The 24,989-nt window shown below is 30.7% G+C and overlaps 2 protein-coding genes across 2 annotated transcripts in view; both read left to right on the forward strand.

The window, feature by feature from the left end:
* Positions 1-19,654, forward strand: part of LOC111625988 — a 22,409-nt gene extending 2,755 nt beyond the window's left edge. The window contains exons 3-8 of the mRNA XM_023369256.1: positions 5,236-6,925; positions 8,163-8,359; positions 9,085-9,903; positions 11,864-12,077; positions 18,737-18,933; positions 19,436-19,654. Of these exons, the coding sequence (XP_023225024.1) occupies positions 5,275-6,925; positions 8,163-8,359; positions 9,085-9,903; positions 11,864-12,077; positions 18,737-18,933; positions 19,436-19,654 (3,297 nt within the window). The 5' untranslated portion in view covers positions 5,236-5,274. The remainder of the gene's footprint in view (positions 1-5,235; positions 6,926-8,162; positions 8,360-9,084; positions 9,904-11,863; positions 12,078-18,736; positions 18,934-19,435) is intronic.
* LOC111625986 lies at positions 70-4,003 on the forward strand. The gene is made up of 2 exons (XM_023369255.1): positions 70-1,330; positions 3,798-4,003. The coding sequence occupies exons 1-2, from the start codon at positions 70-72 to the stop codon at positions 4,001-4,003; spliced, it is 1,467 nt and encodes a 488-aa protein (XP_023225023.1).
* Positions 19,655-24,989: the final 5,335 nt, after the last annotated feature.

The following is a 24,989-nucleotide window of genomic DNA, read 5'->3' on the forward strand; positions in this document are numbered from 1 at the left end:
TATGGAAATGAATATTGGACAAGTCCAGAAAATGTCGGATATGGAGCATATTCCAATACAAATGAATATATGCCAACTGTAGAAAATGTTCAATATGGAGCTTATCCAGTTATAAATGAATATTGGCAAGTTCCTGAATATAATGGATATGGCCCTAAATCAGATATTAATGAATATATGTCAGCGCCAGAAGTAACTGAATGTGGGCCACTGCCGTATGGAAATCAATATTCGACAGGTCCAGAAAATGTTGAATATGGAGAATATTCCAATGTAAATGAATATATGACACCTACAGAAAATGTTCAATATGGAGCTTATCCGGTTTTAAATGAATATCGGCAAGTTCCTGAATATAGTGAATATTGCCCTCAAACAGATATAAATCAATATATGCCAGCGCCAGAAGTAACTGAATGTGGACCACTGCCGTATGAAAATGAATATTGGACAAGTCCAGAAAATGTCGGATATGCAGCATATTCCAATACAAATGAATATATGCCAACTGTAGAAAATGTTCAATATGGAGCTTATCCAGTTATAAATGAATATTGGCAAGTTCCTGAATATAATGGATATGGCCCTAAATCAGATATTAATGAATATATGTCAGCGCCAGAAGTAACTGAATGTGGGCCACTGCCGTATGGGAGTGAATATTCGACAGGTGCAGAAAATGTTGAATATGGGGCGTATTCGGACATAAATCAATGTTGGTTAGATCCACAAACTATTGGATATGGGGCATATTCCGATATACATGAACATAAGCCAGCTGCAGAAAATGTTCAATATGGAGCTTCTTCGGTTATAAATGAATGTAGGACAGCTCCAGAAAATACAGGATATGAAACATATTACGATATATATCAACATTGGCCAATCCCAGAAGTATTTGAATATGGTCAGCATCCAGATATAAATAAACACTGGACAGCTGCAGAAATTTTTGCAGATGAAACTCAACCAAGTATAAATGGATATATGCCAGTTCCAGAAAATAATAGATTTGAACAACAACCTACTATAAACGAAAATTGGCAAGCCTCAGAAATGCTTGATTATGGGCAGCAACAAAATTTAACTGAATATTGGCTGTTTCCAGAAATAAATATGTATGACTATCAGCAGCCGGTAGAACTTCAGTATTATTCGCCATCAACTGAAGTGTCAGAATCTACCGAAAATGGAAAGCTGCAATACGAACTTCCCGGAAACGTGAAACAAACAGAATTTCTCAAATATGAGTCTACAGCTCATAATTCTGAAAATCCATTAGAACCAAAGTCACATATTTCATCAGAAACGCGTCATCAGCAACTTAAAGGTAAATTTTATCAATAACATTCTTCTAACAAAGCCATAGAAATAAATTAATATTTACACAACTACACGAACAGCTGTATTCTATATAAATATTTGCAGAACTAGTGATAAATAAGGATAAGCCGAGGCTGCATCTCAGTGGTGGTTGCTTGCATCTAGCGTTATTAGTCTAAGCCATAATATGTATAAAATTTTAATTGAAAAATCTTAAAACCGATTTAAATGATTAAAAGGAGAATTAAGAAATATAAAAGTAATAAATCGATAGCATAAGTATCAGAAAGAGGTATCGAGAACTCTATGACCTATCATCTCCTTGGTTATGTTGGTTGTTCGTATAGGTCTGCTAACAGCTGGGGGTGGTTTTGCAGTTAGGCCGTTTAGCAGATTTATAAAAAATTAAAGCACAACTATACATTAAACATGAAAGTTTTAGTATTTAATCCATAAATTGTAACTTAATTCTTAGTAAACAATAGGATGACTAACACGCCAAATTAATATATAATAACAAAAACAAAAACACTGAGTTCGGCGTTACATGCAAAGTTTACGCATGTGCTCAATAAGGTAAAGAAAGCACTGTTTCCAAGTACTACTTTATGCAGCAAAAGAGAGTCTTCAAAGGTTCAAGTAGCGTTGCCTTACCTTGGACCCATATCTTTACGCATCTGCAGAATCTTTAAGCAGCGCAACCTTGTACTACCTTTAACCCCACTTCCAAGCCTACGCAAACTTATTTGTAATGATAGAGACAAATTTTCCATTTTTGAGAAGTCGGGGGTCTATGCTGTACCGTTGAAAAATCAGGCAACGGGAGTAAACACAAGATATATCGGGGCCACTACTAGAATGCTTTCCTGCCGCCTTGATGAGCACCAAGACGATGTTATGAGGGGAAGACACACCACCGAGCTCGCAAAAAAGGTACTTGAGCAGGGTTACAACCCGCTATGGTCCCAAGCGGTTATGCTCAAGAGCTGCAAGGATCGAAAAACTGTTTTTATATGGGAATCTCTCCTCACTACCACCTTGGACACTTGCAACACCCATACGCTCAAGCTGCCTAGTGTATGGGTCACGTTGTATAAGCGATTAAGCGAGTATTCGTAGTCTCTAGTATGCATGTAGCGTGATCATGGCTCTGCGCATGCGCCAGCTCGCACTTCACGGAGCTATCTGCTCGTTCGGCTTTCGAATTATGTTTAAATATTTACTACGTGTTCTTAATGGCTTTAACATAATTTCAATTTATCTTATGCGTTCTATTTGTATTCGAGTATTTTTTGTTTAAATTTTTTGGTAAATATTCTGTATTCGCCTGAGGACGACGACAATAAGCTCGTTGAAAGTACTAGCGATAAAAAAACGCATGTAACGCCGAACTCAGTGTTTTTGTTTTTGTTATTATAACTTAATTCTTTCTATATATCAGCAGTTTTATTCACTGAGAGAAATGTTATTGTATATTTACTCTATCTAAATTATATTATTTATCGATATTGCTGGATATACTTTACTTACGAAATTATAGTATTTATTTAACTAATATTTATTTGTTGTTAAGTCATTAAACTTTCCGTAGATATGTGTTTAATGAAATAAGCGTTTAGATTTAATTAGAGAATTATACATTCGATTTCAATGTATAATAATGAAACACAGATATGATTTATAAATAAATAAAATATGTAAACTACAGATATTAAATAACCATATAACAACATGTCTGGCAATACTTGTATTAAGTAAACATACCTTTTTTTCATGATATCCCTTTATTTCTCTATAAAAAAAAATTGTAAGCATTGTTTTGACCCCTTTCTAGTTATGCTAGATAATGTTTATTTAGCTTTTTTCCATGATAATTTTAATAAAGAATAAAGTTCATTCAAAACATTTTGAGAATAGTTTTAAAGAATATAGAAATTTTAAAAATTTTGTTAACAAATTAGGATCAAAACATCTAATTTAACATTAACAAAATGAATTTTCACAAACAACAAATTTTTATAACACAGTTTTGTAACGCACGTTTCAGATTAACAGATGTTCATATCTTTTTTCTCAGAATGTACTAATGAATTTTGTTGAGCTTTCTATATAACGAACTACTAAACAGCTAACTATTTTATTTGAACATTGCATGAACAATCATTACTATGATACTTCATACTATTATAATGCATTTACACATAACACAACGTAATATAATGAATATGAATGATATATGCGAATAATGTTTTATCCTTTGCCGTGCTTTAAAATTATAAAAATAATACACACAAAAAGTTGAATATTCTCAAATAATTTTCAAAAACAGCTACGATAAGAACTGATTTGATATATTTACTCGATGTATACAATTTCAGTTTTTCTTTCATTTATCCAACTTTATTGCTTATATAAATCTTGTATTCTCCTAAACTGATTTACTAAATTATTTTTCATGCTTTTCTATTCTTTAGTTTCTGAGTTTCAAGTGAAAGATCCTGATCAAACTCAAAATTACGAAACTCACTTAGAACAGAGCAGTTCTGCCGAATGTAATTCAGAGAAAGACTTAAAAGACGACAAAGACGAAAAAGTGTCTGAAAATATAATTACAAACAGCACAAGTGAAGAAACTTCTTGTGAACTCGATGCTACAAAACAACCTCCTATTGTAAGTTGAAGTTTAATTAAAATCATTTCAGAAAATTTCTTAATTCTGAAATTAAAACATTGAATATTGATAAATATACGTTATTATCGTATTAAATATTATTAAAAATACGATCCTATTTGATATTTAATTCCATATACATTACTTATGTACTATTATATGGTTGTACTCCCTCTTTTATTTTTAAAGTTAATATGTTATTAAAATATAAAATATCTCCTGTAATGAGTGCTTGTAAGAATAAGAAAACATTTATCAATTAACTTTGACATGAAAGCAGTTATTAAAACAGAATCATCTCATCTCGTAGATTAAAGTGAATAAANTCATAAAAACAAGAAACACAAAGAAATTTAAATGATTTAATCATTTTGAATGAATTTCATTTAAATTTAAGACTTGGATTAACAAAAAGGAGCAACTATAAGTTGTGTCCCATATTCAAAACCCTTTTCTAGAATTATTTGATTGTCTTTGTAAAATTTCGTAATAGAAAACAGAGAAAATTACAATTAATGCTAATAATTGCCGTAAGTCATAATGAAGTAAATAGATTTAATTAATACGGTGTTGAATATGATATAAAATAAAAACTTCTTTAGAAATTAGAATGAATTGGGGGAAAAAATGCATATTTATTCGTAAAATTTTCTGCTTTCATATTATTTCTTGTACAAAAAAGATGCAAGATTTATTTCCAAAGTTCAATTTTCTTTTACATTAGATTAATGAACACGTGTGTAAATATACAGAATAATATCTTTCTATTATTCCAAATCACATTTTATTTCGGACATAAAATTATTACACTTTTCAGTAGACATATACCTGACTTAAAGTTAAATTTACTTTAAAAAATAATTAAACAATATCTGAGAAGTTTGGAAGAAATTTTCTCAACTTGAAAGTACAAAGTTGAATCATATGTGTAATATATTAATGTTATTCTCATTAATTAAAATGAAAAATGGGACAGTTGATATTTTATACCTTTATATAAGTACACTTTATATTAAAACAATTATTAATTGTATTTAAATAAATTTTAAAAAATGAGTTAATTTTAATCAGTTTAAGTTATTTTGAATACTATTATTATCTTATATTTCTTTCTAAAATGAATAACTAACATTTAATTTAATGTTGTTGACATATATTGTTAGATTATTACATATATAAACTTCAGATACGAAAGAAAAGAAAATTTTTATTAATGAGCAATTTCTTTTCTGTTATTTCAGTATACATTATTCTTTGTGCCATATGATTTGTGGTCAGAAATGCCTGAATATGGGCCGACTACAGACTTTTCACAAAGTGGAATACTGCCAGTATATCAGCAGTATGAACCTCAAGTGAGTGAATTTGAATATCGGCCACTATCAGAATTCACGCCTTATTGGTCGTCTCCTGAAATAGCCGAAAATGAAAGACAAGCAGAAACGACTAGATATTGGCCGCTCCCAGAAATTAGTGGATATGGCTCTCAACCAGATAGAAATGAATATATGTCAGCGCCAGAAGTAACTGAATGTGGGCCACTGCCGTATGGAAATCAATATTCGACAGGTCCAGAAAACGTTGAATATGGAGAATATTTCAATGTAAATGAATATATGACACCTACAGAAAATGTTCAATATGGAGCTTATCCGGTTACAAATGGATATTGGCAAGCTCCTGAGTATAATGGATATGGCTGTATATCAAATATTAATGAATATATGTCAGCGCCAGAAGTAACTGAATGTGGGCCGCTGCCATATGGAAGTGAATATTGGACAGATCCAGAAAATGTTGGATATGGGACGTATTCGGATATAAATCAATGTTGGCCAGATCCACAAACTATTGGAGATGGAGCATATTCAAATATAAATGAATATATGCCAACTGAAGAAAATGTTCAATATGGAGCTTATCCGGTTATCAATAGATATTGGCAAGTTCCTGAATGTAGTGAATATTGCCCTCAAACAGATATAAATGAATATATGTCAGCGCCAGAAGTAACTGAATGTGGGCCACTGCCCTATGGAAATGAATATTGGACAAGTTCAGAAAATGAGGGATATGCAGCATATTCTAATACAAATGAATATATGCCAACTGCAGAAAATGTTCAATATGGAGCTTATCCAGTTATAAATGTATATTGGCAAGTTCCTGAATATAATGGATATGGCCCTCAATCAGATATTAATGAATATATGTCAGCGCCAGCAGTAACTGAATGTGGGCAACTGCCATATGGAAGTGAATATTGGACATATCCAGAAAATGTTGAATATGGGGCGTATTCGGACATAAATCAATGTTGGTTAGATCCACAAACTATTGGATATGGGGCATATTCCGATATAAATGAACATAAGCCAGCTGCAGAAAATGTTCAATATGGAGCTTCTCCGGTTATAAATGAATATAGGACAGCTCCAGAAAATACAGGATATGAAACATATTGCGATATATATCAACATTGGCCAACCCCAGAAGTATTTGAATATGGTCAGCATCCAGATATAAATAAACACTGGACAGCTGCAGAAATTTTTGCAGATGGAACTCAACCAAGTATAAATGGATATATGCCAGTTCCAGAAAATAATAGATTTGAACAACAACCTACTATGAACGAAAATTGGCAAGCCTCAGAAATGATTGATTATGGGCAGCAACAAAATTTAACTGAATATTGGCTGTTTCCAGAAATAAATATGTATGACTATCAGCAGCCGGTAGAACTTCAGCATTATTCGCCGCCAACTGAAGTGTCAGAATCTACCGAAAATGGAAAGCTGCAATATGAACTTCCCGGAAACGTGGAACAAACAGAATTTCTCAAATATGAGTCTACAGCTCATAATTCTGAAAATCCATTAGAACCAAAGTCACATATTTCATCAGAAACGCGTCATCAGCAACTTAAAGGTAAATTTTATCAATAACATTCTTCTAACAAAGCCATAGAAATAAATTAATATTTACACAACTACACGAACAGCTGTATTCTATATAAATATTTGCAGAACTAGTAATAAATAAGGATAAGCCGAGGCTGCATCTCAGTGGTGGTTGCTTGCATCTAGCGTTATTAGTCTAAGCCATAATGTGTATAAAAGTTTAATTGAAAAATCTTAAAAACTGATTTAAATGATTAAAAGGAGAATTAAGAAATAAAAAAGTAATAAATCGATAGCATAAGTATCAGAAAGAGGTATCGAGAACTCTATGACCTATCATCTCCTTGGTTATGTTGGTTGTTCGTAGAGGTCTGTTAACAGCTGGGGATGGTTTTGCAGTTAGGCCGTTTAGCAGATTTATAAAAAATTAAAGCACAACTATACATTAAACATGAAAGTTTTAGATATGATTTATAAATAAATAAAATATGTAAACTACAGATATTAAATAACCGTATAACAACATGTCTGACAATACTTGTATTAAGTAAACATACCTTTTTTTCATGATATCCCTTTATTTCTCTATAAAAAAATGTAAGCATTGTTTTGACCCCTTTCTAGTTATGCTAGATAATGTTTATTTAGCTTTTTTTCCATGATAATTTTAATAAAGAATAAAGTTCATTCAAAACATTTTGAGAATAGTTTTGAAGAATATAGAAATTTTAAAAATTTTGTTAACAAATTAGGATCAAAACATCTAATTTAACATTAACAAAATGAATTTTCACAAACAACAAATTTTTATAACACAGTTTTGTAACGCACGTTTCAGATTAACAGATGTTCATATCTTTTTTCTCAGAATGTACTAATGAATTTTGTTGAGCTTTCTATATAACGAACTACTAAACAGCTAACTATTTTATTTGAACATTGCATGAACAATCATTACTATGATACTTCATACTATTATAATGCATTTACACATAACACAACGTAATATAATGAATATGAATGATATATGCGAATAATGTTTTATCCTTAGCCGTGCTTTAAAATTATAAAAATAATACACACAAAAAGTTGAATATTCTCAAATAATTTTCAAAAACAGCTACGATAAGAACTGATTTGATATATTTACTCGATGTATACAATTTCAGTTTTTCTTTCATTTATCCAACTTTATTGCTTATATAAATCTTGTATTCTCCTAAACTGATTTACTAAATTATTTTTCATGCTTTTCTATTCTTTAGTTTCTGAGTTTCAAGTGAAAGATCCTGATCAAACTCAAAATTACGAAACTCACTTAGAACATGGCAGTTCTGCCGAATGTAATTCAGAGAAAGACTTAAAAGACGACAAAGACGAAAAAGTGTCTGAAAATATAATTACAAACAGCACAAGTGAAGAAACTTCTTGTGAACTCGATGCTACAAAACAACCTCCTATTGTAAGTTGAAGTTTAATTAAAATCATTTCAGAAAATTTCTTAATTCTGAAATTAAAACATTGAATATTGATAAATATACGTTATTATCGTATTAAATATTATTAAAAATACGATCCTATTTGATATTTAATTCCATATACATTACTTATGTACTATTATATGGTTGTACTCCCTCTTTTATTTTTAAAGTTAATATGTTATTAAAATATAAAATATCTCCTGTAATGAGTGCTTGTAAGAATAACAAAACATTTATCAATTAACTTTGACATGAAAGCAGTTATTAAAACAGAATCATCTCAACTCGTAGATTAAAGTGAATAAAAATATCAAGTTTGAAAAATATATTTACATGATGTGAATAATAAATTATATACCAATACTCTCATTCGCATAGAAATATCAATGATTAAACGTTTCATGTCTAAGGATTCTTAATGCAAAACAAGTAATTTTTAATAAAATATGCAAAGATGATTCGTTAAACAGACAGAAAAACAATAAAAATAAATTTATTATTGCGCATCGTATTTTAATTTTTTTTATTAATGTAGGTTAATACATACAATATCAGTAATATATTGCCCATGAGAATTTCAATTATTTTATGGTGACTAGGAGCATATTAAATTTGCTTAGTCATTAGTTTAGAATAAAACTGTTAAATGTTTATTAAATTAAACTTCAATTAATGTTTAAAAAATAATTCGAAATCTCATTTTCAGAAGAACGTGCCAGAAACTCCACTGTCTTCAGCACAAATCACATCGATTGTAAACGGCGGTTATACAATACGACCGTTATATAGAGCGTTTTTGGATCTGGAAGAAAATTCGTTAGTATGTGATGTAATATATGAAGAGGACGAGCTTAACTATGAAGACGATCTATCGGAAACATCTGATGATCTGTCTTATAGCACGGAATCAGATACGATGTCAACTGAAGATGACGTTCCTGATACCATAAACAGAAACAAAGTATCCAACGATTGTACTACGTATCAAAATATTATAATAATTCGAGATTATTTGCCAGTTCACCAAACATGTGAATCAGTATTTATCAGCCCAACATCGAGTTCTGTTGATGTCGAATCAGACAAATCTGATTTATCAACAGAAATGTACGAAATTTGTGACGAATTACTTGCGAAAAATGACAAAAACCTTGCAGACGAATTATCTTCGATGGATAATTCTAGAAAAATAATTGAAGAAAATTTAATTAAAGAATTATCTGATACAAGTCAAGAAATAACAAAAAATGAATTGGAATCAGATATCATATCAATTGAAAACGGAATTTCTGATAACATAAACAGAAACGATGTATTTGACAACTGTAATGTGAAAGAAATTATAATAATGGATCAATATCATTTGTCTGTTTATGAAAGATGTGAATTAGAGTCGACTCCTGTTCATGTGAAATCATTCGAATTAAATTCAACAAACAAAATGGATGAAATTTTTGACGAATTACCTGCTTCCGATTGCGAAAACATTGTAGATGAATATTCTTCGTTCAAAAATCCCAGCAAAGTANATTAGAATTGAAAGTGTTATCATTTAAAGATGTTACTAATTATAATCAGCAAATTTCAAATAATCGAATTTAATTAAAGTGCGTTTGGAAATGTTCATAAATTCCATTGAATTTTCGCGTTTATTTATTGTTTTAGTGATACCTCCATATAACAGTTTTTGCTTTTCATATAGCAAATTTTCAACTGAATTAAATCAACCATTTGTGATCATGTGATTTCATTTAGCCTATTTGCAATAATTTTGCAATAATTAACTTTTCGTTTTTATTTATTTAAATTTGGTTTACTCTAAAAAAATTAAACAAATAATTTAAAACTGTATATTTGAGTTGTTTTATTAATTTGGAATTATTTATTATCTTTTTAGATTTAAGTAAATTTAAAATTTTATATATAATTTCACTAATTATATACAATATATTTTAAAATGAGTCTTATGATTGTTGATGTATGAAAATCTTTTATAACCTTTGTTTAGAAGGAGACAAGATGCATGGACGTCTTCAGATACGTTCTTCGCAGGCTTGGAAATTTACTTCTCCCTTGCCTGAGAACAAAAGATTAATAACTTCTTCAATGAAAGCTGCACGTGAATTAAAAAATGAGTATAATTTGCCGTGTTGTAATCACTATACTTGATAAAAAAATATCGTGATTATATTTTTCGTTTGATCTTTTTAAAATTCTATTTAATTATTGTAAATAGTAATTAGCAACCATTTAAATAAAAATAAAAAAATCTCCCTTTGGTTGGTGTTGCATTTTTATTGAATTTTCGCCATTCTTTAATGTCTTAAATGTCTTCCAGGTTTAGGTATATTCTTCGAACAATAGTTTTAAAAGCAAAAAAAGATCTAACAAGTTTATCTTATCTATTTCGTAATATATGAGATTTTAAACACATTTTCTGCTTACATTCTCCTCTACAAGTGTCAGCTATTCTTATAGAGAGATTATGATATTCAGCCTTGTTTTTCAGGAGACACAGTTTGAACTACTGCAATACAGTGACGGGAAACGAATGTTGTAGAACTTTTATAAAAACCATAAGTAAGCGGGAACATAATACATAGATATTTGACAGAAAGTACACTTCAACGACGTTTGGTATTGTTATAGAAAAGATTTTACACTAGGCCGATGGCAATGGCAAGATCAATATTATCTTGCTTATATTTGAAAATACAAAGGGTATAAAGGGATTGCAACTTATCATTTTCTTAAAAGTTGATAATGGAATATATGTCTGGAATCAGTGGATGCTTGAGAAATGATTTCCTGCTATATTTCGATGACATCTGGAGTAGTAATTTCTTGATATATCAATTATTATATCGTATTTTCTTTTGGAGCTAAAATGTATGAGAAATACTCGGGATATGTTCAACTAACATTATGTACAAATTTCATATATTATTATTTTAATTCTCTAATCGACAATAATTAATTATTGAATAGTGCTTGTGTTTGATGTGTCTAGAATTTCACTGCGAAAGCTAAAAACATTGTCTAAGAAGCTAAGGAAATTTAAACGCACAATACAGTAAAGAAAAATAATAAACCGCGAATAAATATATCTCCAGTTTCTAGTTTATTGAAATATCAAAGAATAATTTACTTACTAGCAACATTTTTTAAAAGTTCGATTTACTGCAAGAAACTAATAAAATTCATTTCAAAATATATTTTATGAAAGGACGTCTACCAAAATTCGTGTATTAAAATTAATAAAACTTAGAATTTCAATAATTGCTATTTACACTATAAATAACACAGTTACTACTACGTATAAAGTTTCAATTCATGAAATTTTATTATATAATAATGATGTAATACAAACACTAAAGTATTCAGATATAATTGACAACAAACACGACTCAATATTAATATTAGTGTAGTATTATTATGTTAATAAAGTAATAATTATGAGATGAAACAATAATTTATTCTTTCAGTTCAAACTGGTAATTCGAGGAATTTTTCAGAGCTTTGTTCGTTTCAGAATTATTTTCAGAGCTTCGACGTCACTCGGTCATATGAATCCTATTCTTCTTTATTTTCGTCGTGTAATTACGGTCAAAATTAAATTGCAAGGAAATTATAAAAGTCCAAAAGTCCGTATGTGTTCGAGAATTCCTTATAGGACCTTCAACCCGGCGTCATCTAGAGGTTTGTCGTTAATGTTCAAAAGTCGATAAGCGGGGACAAAGAATAATATCATCGTAAAGTACATTTTACATTTACCAAATGATTAGAAGGCCTCCACCAATAGGTACGGCCTTGGAAAAGGAAATACGGAGAGTTATAGCAGAAGTGAGAAGAATGAAGCAAAGAAAAGAATGACAGGAAAGTGTGAAACATGAGACTTCAGAGCGCCACCGAGTGCCAATTGTATAACATCAATGAATACAAATTACAAACATACAGTTGTGTACAGAATAACTGCCTCTGTAACTTGAGGCAGTAGGAGCTCCATAACGGCTAACTTGTTTTGGAACTCAACACACAAAACGCATATGAACAACCCACTTGGGGAAAAAAGAAACAAAGCCCTCCATGGCTTAGGAGGTAACAAAAGAAAAACAATCGTGTATGTACGATACAGCCAGTATATTAGAAAATGGCCCCAACAGCTGTCTTGCTATGGGCCAAAACAAAACGTATATGTACAACTCTCTCTAACGAGAGAAGAACCGCTCAATATTTTGTCTAGCTGTTATACTTTAGAATGTCTGTAGTTCTGATAAAACTTTCAAGAGCCTGTAGGGTCTTTTGATTCGTGAAAAAGGCTTTCAACTGGCATGGCCAGTGAAAACCATGGTCGTAAGGAGTACTCGCTAAAATTTGTTTCATGTTTGTATTTAGTGCACAAAATGATGATATGCTGAACATCTCGATCCTCGGATAGGGCACAAGGGCACTTCCCATTCCCTTTGTTCTGGAAACGCTTCAGGTATGTATTAAAGTACCCGTGCCCAGTAACAATTTGGGTGGGAATAAAGTTTCGATGGTAAAAAGAAATGTGCCTCCTGTCCTGAATGCTTGAAAAAAATTGGAAGGAAAGTCTGTTTGTTTATTCTGCTTCCCACCTCTGTTGCCAGATTTGCGTTATGATGTGTTCTGTTGGAACTTGACCATGCTCGATGGAAGGGTGTTGAAAGAGATGCGCATGTCAGCCTTAGCCGTCTTTTTTGCGAGTAGGTCCGCTCGTTCGTTTTCAGTTATCCCAGCATGCCCTTTGACCCAGTTTAAGAGGACTTTTATTCCTTTTCCTCTAAATAGCGTCAGAAGGTTTTTAGTTTCTTGAACTATAGTTAACTTTGTGCGTAGATTCCTGATTTTTGCTAGGGCCACTTTGCTCTCGCTGATGATGTGTATTGTCTTGTTTCTGAACATCGGCTTGTCTCTGATATATTGCAACGCCCTCAAAATAGCCAAACTTTCGGCTTGGTTGTTTGAGCATTGCACTTCTAGCTTGAAGAAGGTTCGGTAAATTATGCTTCCAGAGGCGTTATTAACTATTGCGCACCAACGCCCTCGGCAGATTTCGACCCATCAGTAAACACATTGTACGTTTTGTCATTTACTGTTACTGCCTCGGTAATTTCCGTATTTAATTCAGCAGGATAGTCTTTTGCAGTGAGTCTAGGCCGTAGTTCTGGATGTCTTTTATAAGTTCCTCCATGGAAGCATGAACAATGGGAGTTTGAATGCTCTTTGTCCTATGACCTAAAAGTTGCTATTTCCAATATATTTTTAAAACTTTTAGGTCTACTCGTTGAATGTTTGAAATTACTTGTAATTTGTTCGTCGGGCTTGTTCTGTATGTTTTAGCTATCGATATTAAACTGATTCGTTGGATAGAGTTAAGGCGTTTCTTAATGTTTTGCTTGTTGGCGGCTTCTCCCATCGTAAAGTACGCGAAATTCTAAATAATATTTAATGTGTGGTAAATTTTGATAATTACCGTCGTTGTCGATTAAAACACGTGTTTACAGCTCTGTGCCGAAAAAGCTGATCATGTCGACCATAACACGTACTCGTGGATATCGTGGATGTAGTCAGCCATTGTGGTAGATGAAAGTAGTATAATATATGCTTGCGAATGTATATAAAGATTAATATTATTAACATTTGGATCAATGGCAACTGGGACAATCAGTACAGTTCCAATTTAAGAAAACATGACAAAAAATTTCTAGTTAAAAATGATCGTAAACAGCTTTATTAAATACTTGCTATTAGTTCATCCAATGTTATATATGAAAAATGGACAGTTCACTGAAGAAACCTTTTATTGTGGCTTCGATTGTCTGTTTGCCAGTGGAAGAAGCAGAGTATAAGAAAATAACAATATTTTCTCACATATATTCCATTGTCATCATTTTAACTTGAAAATAATTTCTAATATTTAAGTTTTCGTTTAGACGAGAGACTTTTCTTAAAATGTGATCACAGCTTGTATAAAACTTTTGTCATAGGAACGATTGAAAATACAATAGATGCATTTTATGCAAGTGGATCAAACTCTACTATTAAAGAAAGGATAAGAATAATGGGATGTTCTACACTAATTAATACTTTCGATACGCAAGATTCAACGCGAAAAAATTAGAAGAATATCGATAAAACAGAATTTAAAATAAATGTTTCCGAATAGTGCCCATTTTTGAATGCCTGTGGGGTTTGCATGTATTGTGAATATATTATTCAAATTTATTGTTTACTTTTTTTACTTATACGGGAGTTTTATTCTGTTGTTAGAAGGTGGCTTTTTTTACTGGCATCACCTATAATCGGTGTCGTAAACTATAAATTATAATACGAAGAAATAAGTAGGATGTAAACGAGATTTAAAAAACTCTAGTCTGTAAGTAGGTGAAAACAAGCAGTTGATTCATATAGACCAGGGGCCGCCAAACTTTTTTGATCGTCGACCCCCATCAAAAAGTTTGTGTTACAAGCAAACAAAAAAGCTCTTACTATTTTAATATATATCTTTTAATTTTACATCTTTTACATTTATTGTACATATGTTAATAATAATTTTTGTAACTGACAATCAATGAGACGGATAAGCTTGATAATCCTTAGCAAGATCAGCAATATTCGGTTCAAAATTTGTAAGTTTTAGTCTTTTCATCGACCCCCCATAATGTTATATCGACCCCTGGGGGTCGATATAGACCACTTTGGCGATCCCTGATATAGACAAAGCACACAATACAAATGAAAACAATTTCTACTGTCAAACAGTTAATTGCTTAAAAGTGTCTGCTCTTAACAGAGGCGGAGTAAGGCGTGGGCGACATGGGCCACCGCGTACGGCCTCGCTGTCCGAGGGGCCTCGCGTTTCGAAGGTTTACACATTACATAAAAGCCGTAAACGCAACGAAAAACTTTTACTCGTCATAAAAGATAAATATATTGACATACCAAATTTATTTTTATTTAGTCTAGCAACATTTGTTGGCGTTGGACTGCTATCGCAGGGAATTCTTGCCATTTCCCATTGTGTTTGTTTAAGTTACTTTCACGATTCTCAACGGCTAGAAAGCCAATCAAAGTATCGCAGTAAAGTATCCGGTAAATAGTGGAGTTAAAACTCGAATATTAAATATTAATCTCAGGGCATTTTTTACAATTTGCGGTTGTCATAGCTGGAATATGCTGTTAGTAGACGCAGCTAATTCTTCCGTGGCAGCAAAAACTTTTTTTTTTAGTTTTATTGAGAAAGTTTATTTGCTATTTTCAAGTTCCAGCAAATGCTGGGAATTAATCAAAGGCAAATTAAAGCTTACTACGAAGCCTTTATCAGACACAAGGTGAGAAAGCAGAATCGAGGCAGCGAAGGCCGTATTATTGCAATTTAACGTTGAATGCATCGAAAGCTTAAAATATCAAACCGAACAATCAGACACACTCAGTGATTGTGATTCGGTTTTAAACGAAATGCTCAGTTTAGAATTTATCATATCATTACATGTATGGTATGAGATATTATCGCGTGTTAATATCATAAGAAAATTATGGCAATCTTTATAAGTCCATTTAAGCAATGCTCTTGAACATTTGCATACGTTTTGTGACTGGATCAAAGAATATCGACAAACTGGATTCGAAAAAGACTTGTCTGACGCTCGTCAATTTATTGAGAATAGCAATTATGAACTGCCAAAAGACTTTAAAAACGAAAGGGTAGACAAAAAGAAAAGGATGTTCGATGATAAAGGCAGCGATCAACCTATACAGTCTCCCAAAAGCGGGTATGAAACAGATTTTTTTAACACCACGATTGAGCCTATAATAAGCAATATGGATTCGGGATTTATGTCTTTAAATCAACATTTTGAAAATTTTGGTTTTCTCTATGATCTAAGCGAGTTAAAAAATATTCCAAAAGAGAAAATATTAAAAAACTGTCAAGATTTACACTTAGTCCTGCGAGTGAGTGAGAGCGGTGATTTACAACCTTACGAATTATACGAAGAATTACAAACAATAATCCCAAATTTACCCAACTTCATTAAAGATGTGAAACAGCTGCTCTAACATAACAGAAAATAACTTGAAAGAAATTTACCCAAATATTTATATTGCCGTTCGAATTTTGCTAACAATACCGGTAAGTACTGCCTATGCTGAAAGGAACTTTTCAAAATTAAAACTAATAAAAACTTATTTAAGAAATACAATGGGTCAGGAAAGACTCAGCTTTGGCAGTTTTATCTCTTGAAGCGTATATAGCATCCAAGCTGAATTACGATTCAATTATTAAGGAGTTCAGTAAGGCTAAAAGCAGGAAATTTCTGTTTCTTCAATTTTTTTAAAATTTTTTTAATGTTAGTTAAAGAATATAATTTGCATTTTTATGAATAAAAATTTGACAGTTTCAACTACTTTTTATTTTATAAAATCCGTCTTCTTGCGCTATCAGAGGGCCTCGCGGAATGTACCTTGCTAGAGCCCTATATAAACAGAGTATGGTCACTCTAAAGCGTGGATGCCATCTTGAGGCAAAAGTTGCAGTATTTAGCACTGTTTAGCATTTAAATGAGCAATGTTAGTTAAAGACAGAAATCAGATTTAGAAAGAAATTATATTAAGTTAAACATTTTTAGAAATAATTTTTAATTATGTTCGGAATTGACTTTACAGCCAGGCTTCTTTCTTTCTTCATTTCAGCATTTTTAGTCATTGATCAAAATGTTATCTTATAGTAAGTCCATTTTAATAAATTGTATAATATTTATAGATTGCTAGATAAAGTTTAAGAAATTACGCTATTTAACTAACTAGAAATCGTAACGTCATTCATGAGAGAATAAAGTTCTTCAGAAACTACAAAATTTAGAAAGTTTCTTTGTTTTCATTCTTTGAACTTCTTACTGATTTATGTTTTACAAAATTAACGTTGTGATTTTAAGCATATAATTAGTAAATTATACATTTAATTTCAATGTAAAGTAAAGACAGAAATTCAGATTTGATTCTTAAATAAAGAATATATGTAAAGTACACTTATTAAATATTCGTATAACTACTATGCGTCTGACGATTACAGCTCAAACTGATATTAAGTAATCATAACTTTACTCAGTGTTTACATTCTTATCTCTCTATATCAGTGATTCTCAACCGGGGGTACCTGTACCCCTAGGGGTACAATCGTAAATGGAAGGAGTACATCTAACTTTCATTATAAAATGGCGTATGGTAATCAATTTGCTGTAAATTAATAACACAAGAAACAAACAAGAAACAACAAAAACTTGCTTTAAAATATCCCAGTATGAACACCGATTTCCCTTGTAACAGTCCAAAAAACAACTTGTTTATCCACTCGATTTGCCTGTACGTTAGTGCCGAGTGAACCTGTAGTCTAGTAAAATTACGGTTTAACCGAGCATTAATTTTAGAATAGTAAATTTTTTTTTTCTATTCTATAATTTTCGCTCGATAACATCGGGGCTTTTCGTGTTTTTACTGGACTATTGGTATTAGGAATAACGAGGCCTGGATCGTACCCCACCATGCAATGTGTGTCACTGCATGCGCGCATTACTTGATATTGGTTGGAGTTTTTTTATGACGTTCAGTTATAAGAGCTGTATACATCTAACGCAGTTATTATAAAATTTACATACAAAAATATAAGGGGTACTTGAGAAACAACTAATGGGTTAATGGGGTACATCAACAAAAAAGGTTGAGAACCACTGCTCTATATGATAATTGTAAGCATTGTGTCGACTCCTCCTTAGTTACGTAAAATTATGTTCATTTAGTACTTCTTTTCAATGTAATTACAATAAAGAATTGATTAGTTAGTTTAAAAGAATAAAGAAATTTCAAAAAAATTTTGTTATCAAAGTAGTATCCAAACAGCGGCGGCCTTATCCATTGCGAGGCCCTGGGCGGCAGATCTTTGCGAGGCCCTTGTCCTTTGTGCAAAGTATGTGAATTGAAATAGTAGGCACTTATTAATATTAATATATACTGTACTATAAATTAAATTTATTTTATTGTTATAACTAATAGCCAAGGATAAAATAAAAAGTTTTAAATATCAACTTTTTTCTACTTGGTTGTTGCGCGAGGCCCCTCCAAGAGCGAGGCCCCGGGCGATTGCCCTGCTCGCCACCCCCTAAGGCCGCCACTGTATCCAAACATCAAAATTGTTAACATATCTTTGATGAATACTTAATAGACATTTTGTATGTATACGATTTTAATTTTTCATAAATTTATTCTTCTTTAATCACAATATAAAACTTATATTCTCCTAAGTTTTACTAAATTATTTTTCATGTTTTGTTACACTTTAGTTTCTGAGTTTGAAATTAAGGACTCTGATCAAAGTCAAATGTGTGAAACTCGCTTAGAACAGAGCAGTTCTACAGAATGTAATTCAGAGAAAGACTTTACAAAAGAGAAAGAAACAAAAGTCTGTGAAAATATTATTACAAATATCACAAGTGAAGACATATTTAGTGAATTTGACGAAACACAACAGTTTCCCATTGTAAGTTTAAATGTATTTAAATTATTTCTGAAACTTTCATATCATTTAATTATCGAACAATGATAAATACAATGTTGTTACAGAATTAAACATTATTATAAATATATTTTTATATTCTATTGGAATTCGATATACATTATTTTGTTATTGTTATATAATTTTATTGCCCTTTCATTTTTTAACAATTCATACTACACAAAATGTGATTCTTAATAAATTATATGCAAAGACTCGAGATGATTCATTAAGCAAACGGAAGAACAATCACAATAAATACATTATTGTTAATCACGTTTTAATGTTTTATTAATACTATGGATTAATGTGAACGATTTCCTAATGGAAAGTTTAATCACCCCCCTTAGGAATAAGCATGTTGGTGCCTATAAGAATGTTCTTAAATTCGCTTGGCAATTCGATCATTACAATAACATTGTTAAATTTTTATTAAAGTAAGCGTCACTTAATGCTTAAGAAATAACTCGAAATCTCATTTTTTCAGAAGAACGTGTCAAAAACTGCACTCTCACCAACGCAAATCACATCAATCGTAAATGGAGATTTTACATTACGACCGTTATTTGAAGCGTTTATGGAGATGGAAGAAAATTCGTTAGTAAGTGAGGTCATATATGAAGAGGACGAGCTCAAATATGAAAATGATCTGTCGGAAACATCTGATGATAACATGGAGTCTGATTCGATGTCAATTGAAGACTGAATTTCTGATAACATAAACAGAAACGAAGTATTTGACAACTGCAATGTGAAAGAAAATATAATAATGGATCAATATCATTCGCCAGTTTATGAAAGATGTAAATTAGAGTCGATCATTCCAACGCCAACCCCTCTTCATATAGAATTATCGAAATCAAATTTTACAAATAAAATGGATGAAAATTTTGACGAATTATCTGCTTCAGATGGTAAAAACATAGTAGATGAATTTTCTTCGTTCAATAATCCAAGCAAAATGCTTGAAGAAAACTTGATTAAAGAATTATCCGATACAAATAAAAATATATTAGAAAATGAATTTGTCACAATTCAGTTTAATAAAACAGAATTTGCATCGAATTTGAAAGTTTCAAATATTAATGAAAATATTGCAAAAGATACAATCTGACTAAAAGAGTTTGATAAAGGTAAGATCACAAATATATGATATTTTATGTTCGATTTTCTCTTCATTTGTACGACTCAACGTTTTTAATTGTATTGCTTATATTTATATATGAAAGTAATTATGAAATACATTAAAATAATTATTAAGCATAATATTATATGCACGTCTTCAGTCTTTTACGGCTGCTTTAATTGTTTAAAATATTTATGAAAAATTCAAATTGAACTAAAACACTTTTTAGAACTTTGTATAATTTATACAGAGATTTTTCTGATGAAAAATGCCTTTTTATGTTTCAACCACAATTTAAATATCATAATATATAAAGTCAAACAACATTAATTAATTCATCTTTCTTAACTACTATTAAAATCACGTTGACATAGAAATTAAATAATTGCATAAACGGATGTTATCTGTCAAATATTTTTAATGGTGGCATTGTAATTTTTAACGTAGAAACAATTTTAATTGAAATAAAATAATTGGTTTTCCAGAAAACAATAAGAAAGTCAAAAAAGACACAACCAAAATCCTAAATGAATTTTCTGATTTGGAAGAAATCAAATATGGTGGCTCTCAATGTTTAGTCGAAGAGAAATTCAAGCCACAAACAGAAAAAGAAGTGAGAAAATATTTTCAGTTTTAGACTATATTTAATATCTTTACATCTATTAAAACTGTATATTTGAGTTGTTTTATTAATTTGGAATTATTTATTATATTTTAGCTATAAATAATTCTGAAATGTTATATATAATTTTACCAATCATATACAATATGTTTGAAAATGATTTTCATTATTGTTGATTTACGAAAATCTTTTATAACCTTTCTTTAGGACGAGACGAAATGCATGGACGTTTTCAGGTACATTCTTCGCAGGCTTGGAAATTTAATTCTCCCTTGCCTGAGAAAAGATTAATATAATTTCCAATGAAAACTGCACGTAGATTTAAAAAGGCGTATAATTTGTCGTGTTGTGATCACTACACTTGATAAAAATTTTCATGATTATATTTTTCGTTTGAACTTTTCAAAGTTCTATTCAATTAATTATTGTACATAGTAATTTGCAAATATTTAAATAAAAACAACAAATCTCTCTTCGGTTAATGTTGAATTTTTATTTAACTTTCGCCATTGTTTAATTTTGAAGTCTTAAATGTCTTTTAGTTTTAGGTATACGCTTAGTTTCAAAACCAAAAAGATCTATTATGTGTATTTTATCTATTTCTTAGTATAGTAGAGCGTCGTTTATCCGAAGGTCGGTTATCCGAAGGAATTCCAGTCGACAAATTTAAATTTTCGCCAGTGCTGTGGCGCTGTAATCATTGGCTATGTCTTTGGCTACTCAAATATTTTACGTTTTTGATACTAAATTGAGTTTTGAAGTATAATTTTTTATTGTTTTTATATTTTTCAATATATTTATTTCGTTTGTACAAAATAAAAAAATAATTTTTAACGATACAATAGTCTTCGTTAGGCTTAACATCGACGAAAATTCAACGCGAAGCGACACGCAACGGAGAAAAATTTCAACACGGGATAAATTAATATATTTTTTCGTACATAATTGGTTATCCGAAAAATAAGTTATCCGAACAACCCCAGTCCCCAATTGATTCGGATAAACGACGCTCTACTGTATTTAATATTTGAAGCACGTTTACTAAATTTCTGTGATCATTTCTACTATTCACGTAGAGAGATTATGAACCGCAGGACACCATACAGCACCTGTATGCCTCCATGCTCGCCCATCACATCGTGCATTCACACTTGAGGTGGCTTAACAGGGTACTAGAATCTCCTTTCATTTGTAGTTTTTCTGCAATAAATGATCCTTTTGTTTTCATTTTGTAATTACTTATATCACCATTACACTTACACGTACAATTTCGTTCGATTCTGAAAGTTCTTCCACGGTGCGCTAATTTCTATGGCAATGAGTATATATTATTAAAACACGTGTTCTTGATTTTAGTAGTGTCTTGCCCCTGTACATTATACTTTTCCTGTTAACAGTAGAGTCATGCTAGTCATCTATCTAACTCCATTCTGGAGAAAATGTTTGAATTGAAATAATGTGGCTTCCGGACCAAAGCGGATATTCGTATATAGTTAATCAGGCCTCCTACTCCTAATCTTTCCGTATCTGCCTCCATTCTCCGAATTAAGGAAGGACAGACAAACGGACGCTAATTGGAATCTACAGGTCTGCAATTTGAAAATTGTGTCTTAAAAACTTTTACAAGAGTTTATTGATAATATAAAGTTATTATACGACAATTTTAAATATGCGATTTATATTTACTAACAAGTTTAATTTAAAATTTACATAAGAATATTAGAAAAAACTTTTTTCTGATTATTAAATAATTTTCATATTACTTGAAAATCAATTCGGTAGATGCCGCTAATATCCAACATTCTTTATTCTTGTATATCGTATTATTTTAGTGTAATTTAACTGAAAAAATAGGAAATTATATATTTTACATACACAAATATATTTATATTTTTCAAAAGAAATGTTATTAATTTTAAACTTACAAAAGAAAGCACAATTAGGTCAAACCGAAAGGTTTTAAATTCAAAGGTCAAATTAGGTCTAAATTCATTGAAAACTCTATTAACAACTGTGCATTTTTCTGAGTAGAACAGTCATTTATCTATTTACAAGATATATTAGTAGCATACAATCTATAAAAATAAGAAACCGTGTCAAATCAATTTTAATTAATATGCCGCTTATTATCTCACTTCTTATGTTTTATTTTACATTTAAATATTTATATATTTAAAAATATTGAATATAGCATCTCAAATTTGTATTGTTTTCATTGCAAATAAATGCAATTTTAATATATAAGATGAATTTATTGCAATGTCCAGATGAAATGAAAGCAATTCCCCAAGAAACGATGGGAATTATTCTCCATTTTACAAGTGAAATCCTTCGAATGTTCTTCTTAAATCAATATGAAATTCATGCAAATTTATGACAAATTTTCAAAATTTATGAATTTTTTCTTGTTTTTTTATGCTTCGATTAACAAAAGCGTTTCCTAAAAGTTAAAATTTAAAATTACTTAAAAATTATTATTTTATAAATTAATTTAAAAAATAAATAGCAAATATAATATTTTTAGTGTTCACCATAATATGAATATGCATCATAGTAAATAGAATCTTCTCGAGGATCTAGATTAAAGGAAGAAGAGAATGAGAAGATGGATAAGAAAGTCAAGAGAAGGTCCTTCTAATGTGCTAGCAGATGGAATAAATGAGATAATGTTAAAAGAGAATACGATATTTGTTGAGAAACTTTAACCATACAGTACGTTAAAGTAAATATATAGCAGCTGTAATTACATAAAGTAACAGCTTCACTATAAGGATGTAATGTGACAGCAAAGTTGAAGGCAATACAAATCCGAAGTAGTACAGGCATCATGAAGGATAGAAACCATTGTCTTCCCGTGACTAACACTATACAAGGGATGGTAATATCCAGGACGTTACAAAGAAATGTATAAATTATTAGAATAAAAATTACATAATGGCAAAAATAATTTAAGTTATGAATTAAAGTTTAAATAAGACCGATTAGTTGCAAAAACTTTGAGATATTTGTTGCTCTGATAAATATTTCTGAGTGTCTAATTGGTTATTTTATACACTCTATTAAAAATATACACTTTGAACATTAAATACCAATTTTATAATTTAAATGAGAGGTAAAAAAAACAAAAAAATAAAATAAAACGCACAAAATTTATTTGTTAGAACGTCAAAACATTGTTATTAAGAACTTCTATGAATGCAAATATGGTTTATCGGTCCATCTTGTACATTTAATAAAATGTATTTACAGTATGATTATTCAAATAATTTTAATTTTTAAGTTAGTGTCCCTTTGGATTTTTCTGGACCCGCTATTGCACGAAATTACTCATAAATATAAACGTATAATAGGCTATAAGTAGGCCTATAAGGCTATAAGCGCCTATATAGGCTATAGGCCTATATATAACATATAGCAGTTAGCCTATGCATTTNATACACGCACGTCCATAAATGTGGTATTAGTTATATTAAATATTTGTTCATAATATTATTAGTAAATATTTATCTGTAAGCTTATCCATAATATACCGGATATTAAGTTTTGTAAAACCTTGTAATGAAAAATTTGTAGATATGATGATGCATTTTCGAGAGACATATAATTTTTTATGTTAATTTTAGCAATCGTGGTGGTTTCTATCACCGAATGGTATAGAAATAGACGATGCCTTTTTCTTCAGAAGATAGTTCTTGATTAATTATAAGTTCCAAATAGTCGAATGAATAAAACTACTGAATACTAATCGGGTTTGGTCTGACCAATGGGTTAGTCACGTTAAGTTTTCCGGATTTTCTTAACTGATAAATGGGAGCCATTTTCTCACAGAAGGTCCTCCCGAGAGACACTCCTCTTGGTGTATTGCGTTGTATTACGTTGCCATATTCCATCAATCCAACTTAATCTAATTTTAATTAAACTACAAATGATTAAAATGTTTGATAGATCTTGGATTAGGGGAGATCGGGGCAAGATCGGCATGTTAAGCTTTACTTAAATTTTGTGTAATAAATACTGCTGTAAACTGAAAAAAACCTTTTGCATATTGTCTATTGGAATGTTACCTTGCTATACATCTGGTTAAAATCAGTTTGGACATAAAAATAATTAAAATAATTACAACTTTACAAGAAGAGAGAAATTGACGAAGTTGCCCCGGGTATAGGGGCAAGATCGGCAACTTCTCTCTTTTTGTAAAGTTGTAATTATTTTAATTATTTTTATTAAAGTTGCCCCTGGTATAGGGGCAACAGTAATGGGGCAAGATAGGCACGTATATAAAATTATGTTATT

This window comes from Centruroides sculpturatus, unplaced genomic scaffold (assembly GCF_000671375.1).
Source record: "Centruroides sculpturatus isolate CEXI.00-Female unplaced genomic scaffold, Cexi_2.0 scaffold63, whole genome shotgun sequence".
Classification (NCBI taxonomy): Eukaryota; Metazoa; Arthropoda; class Arachnida; order Scorpiones; family Buthidae; genus Centruroides; species Centruroides sculpturatus.

What these genes read in the sequence shown, in the direction of transcription:
- LOC111625986 (XM_023369255.1), top strand. Translation starts at nt 70, where the DNA reads ATGCCAACTGTAGAAAATGTTCAATATGGAGCTTATCCAGTTATAAAT. An exon ending in GCGTCATCAGCAACTTAAAG is followed by an intron (nt 1,331 to 3,797) that starts GTAAATTTTATC and finishes TCTATTCTTTAG; the next exon opens with TTTCTGAGTTTCAAGTGAAA.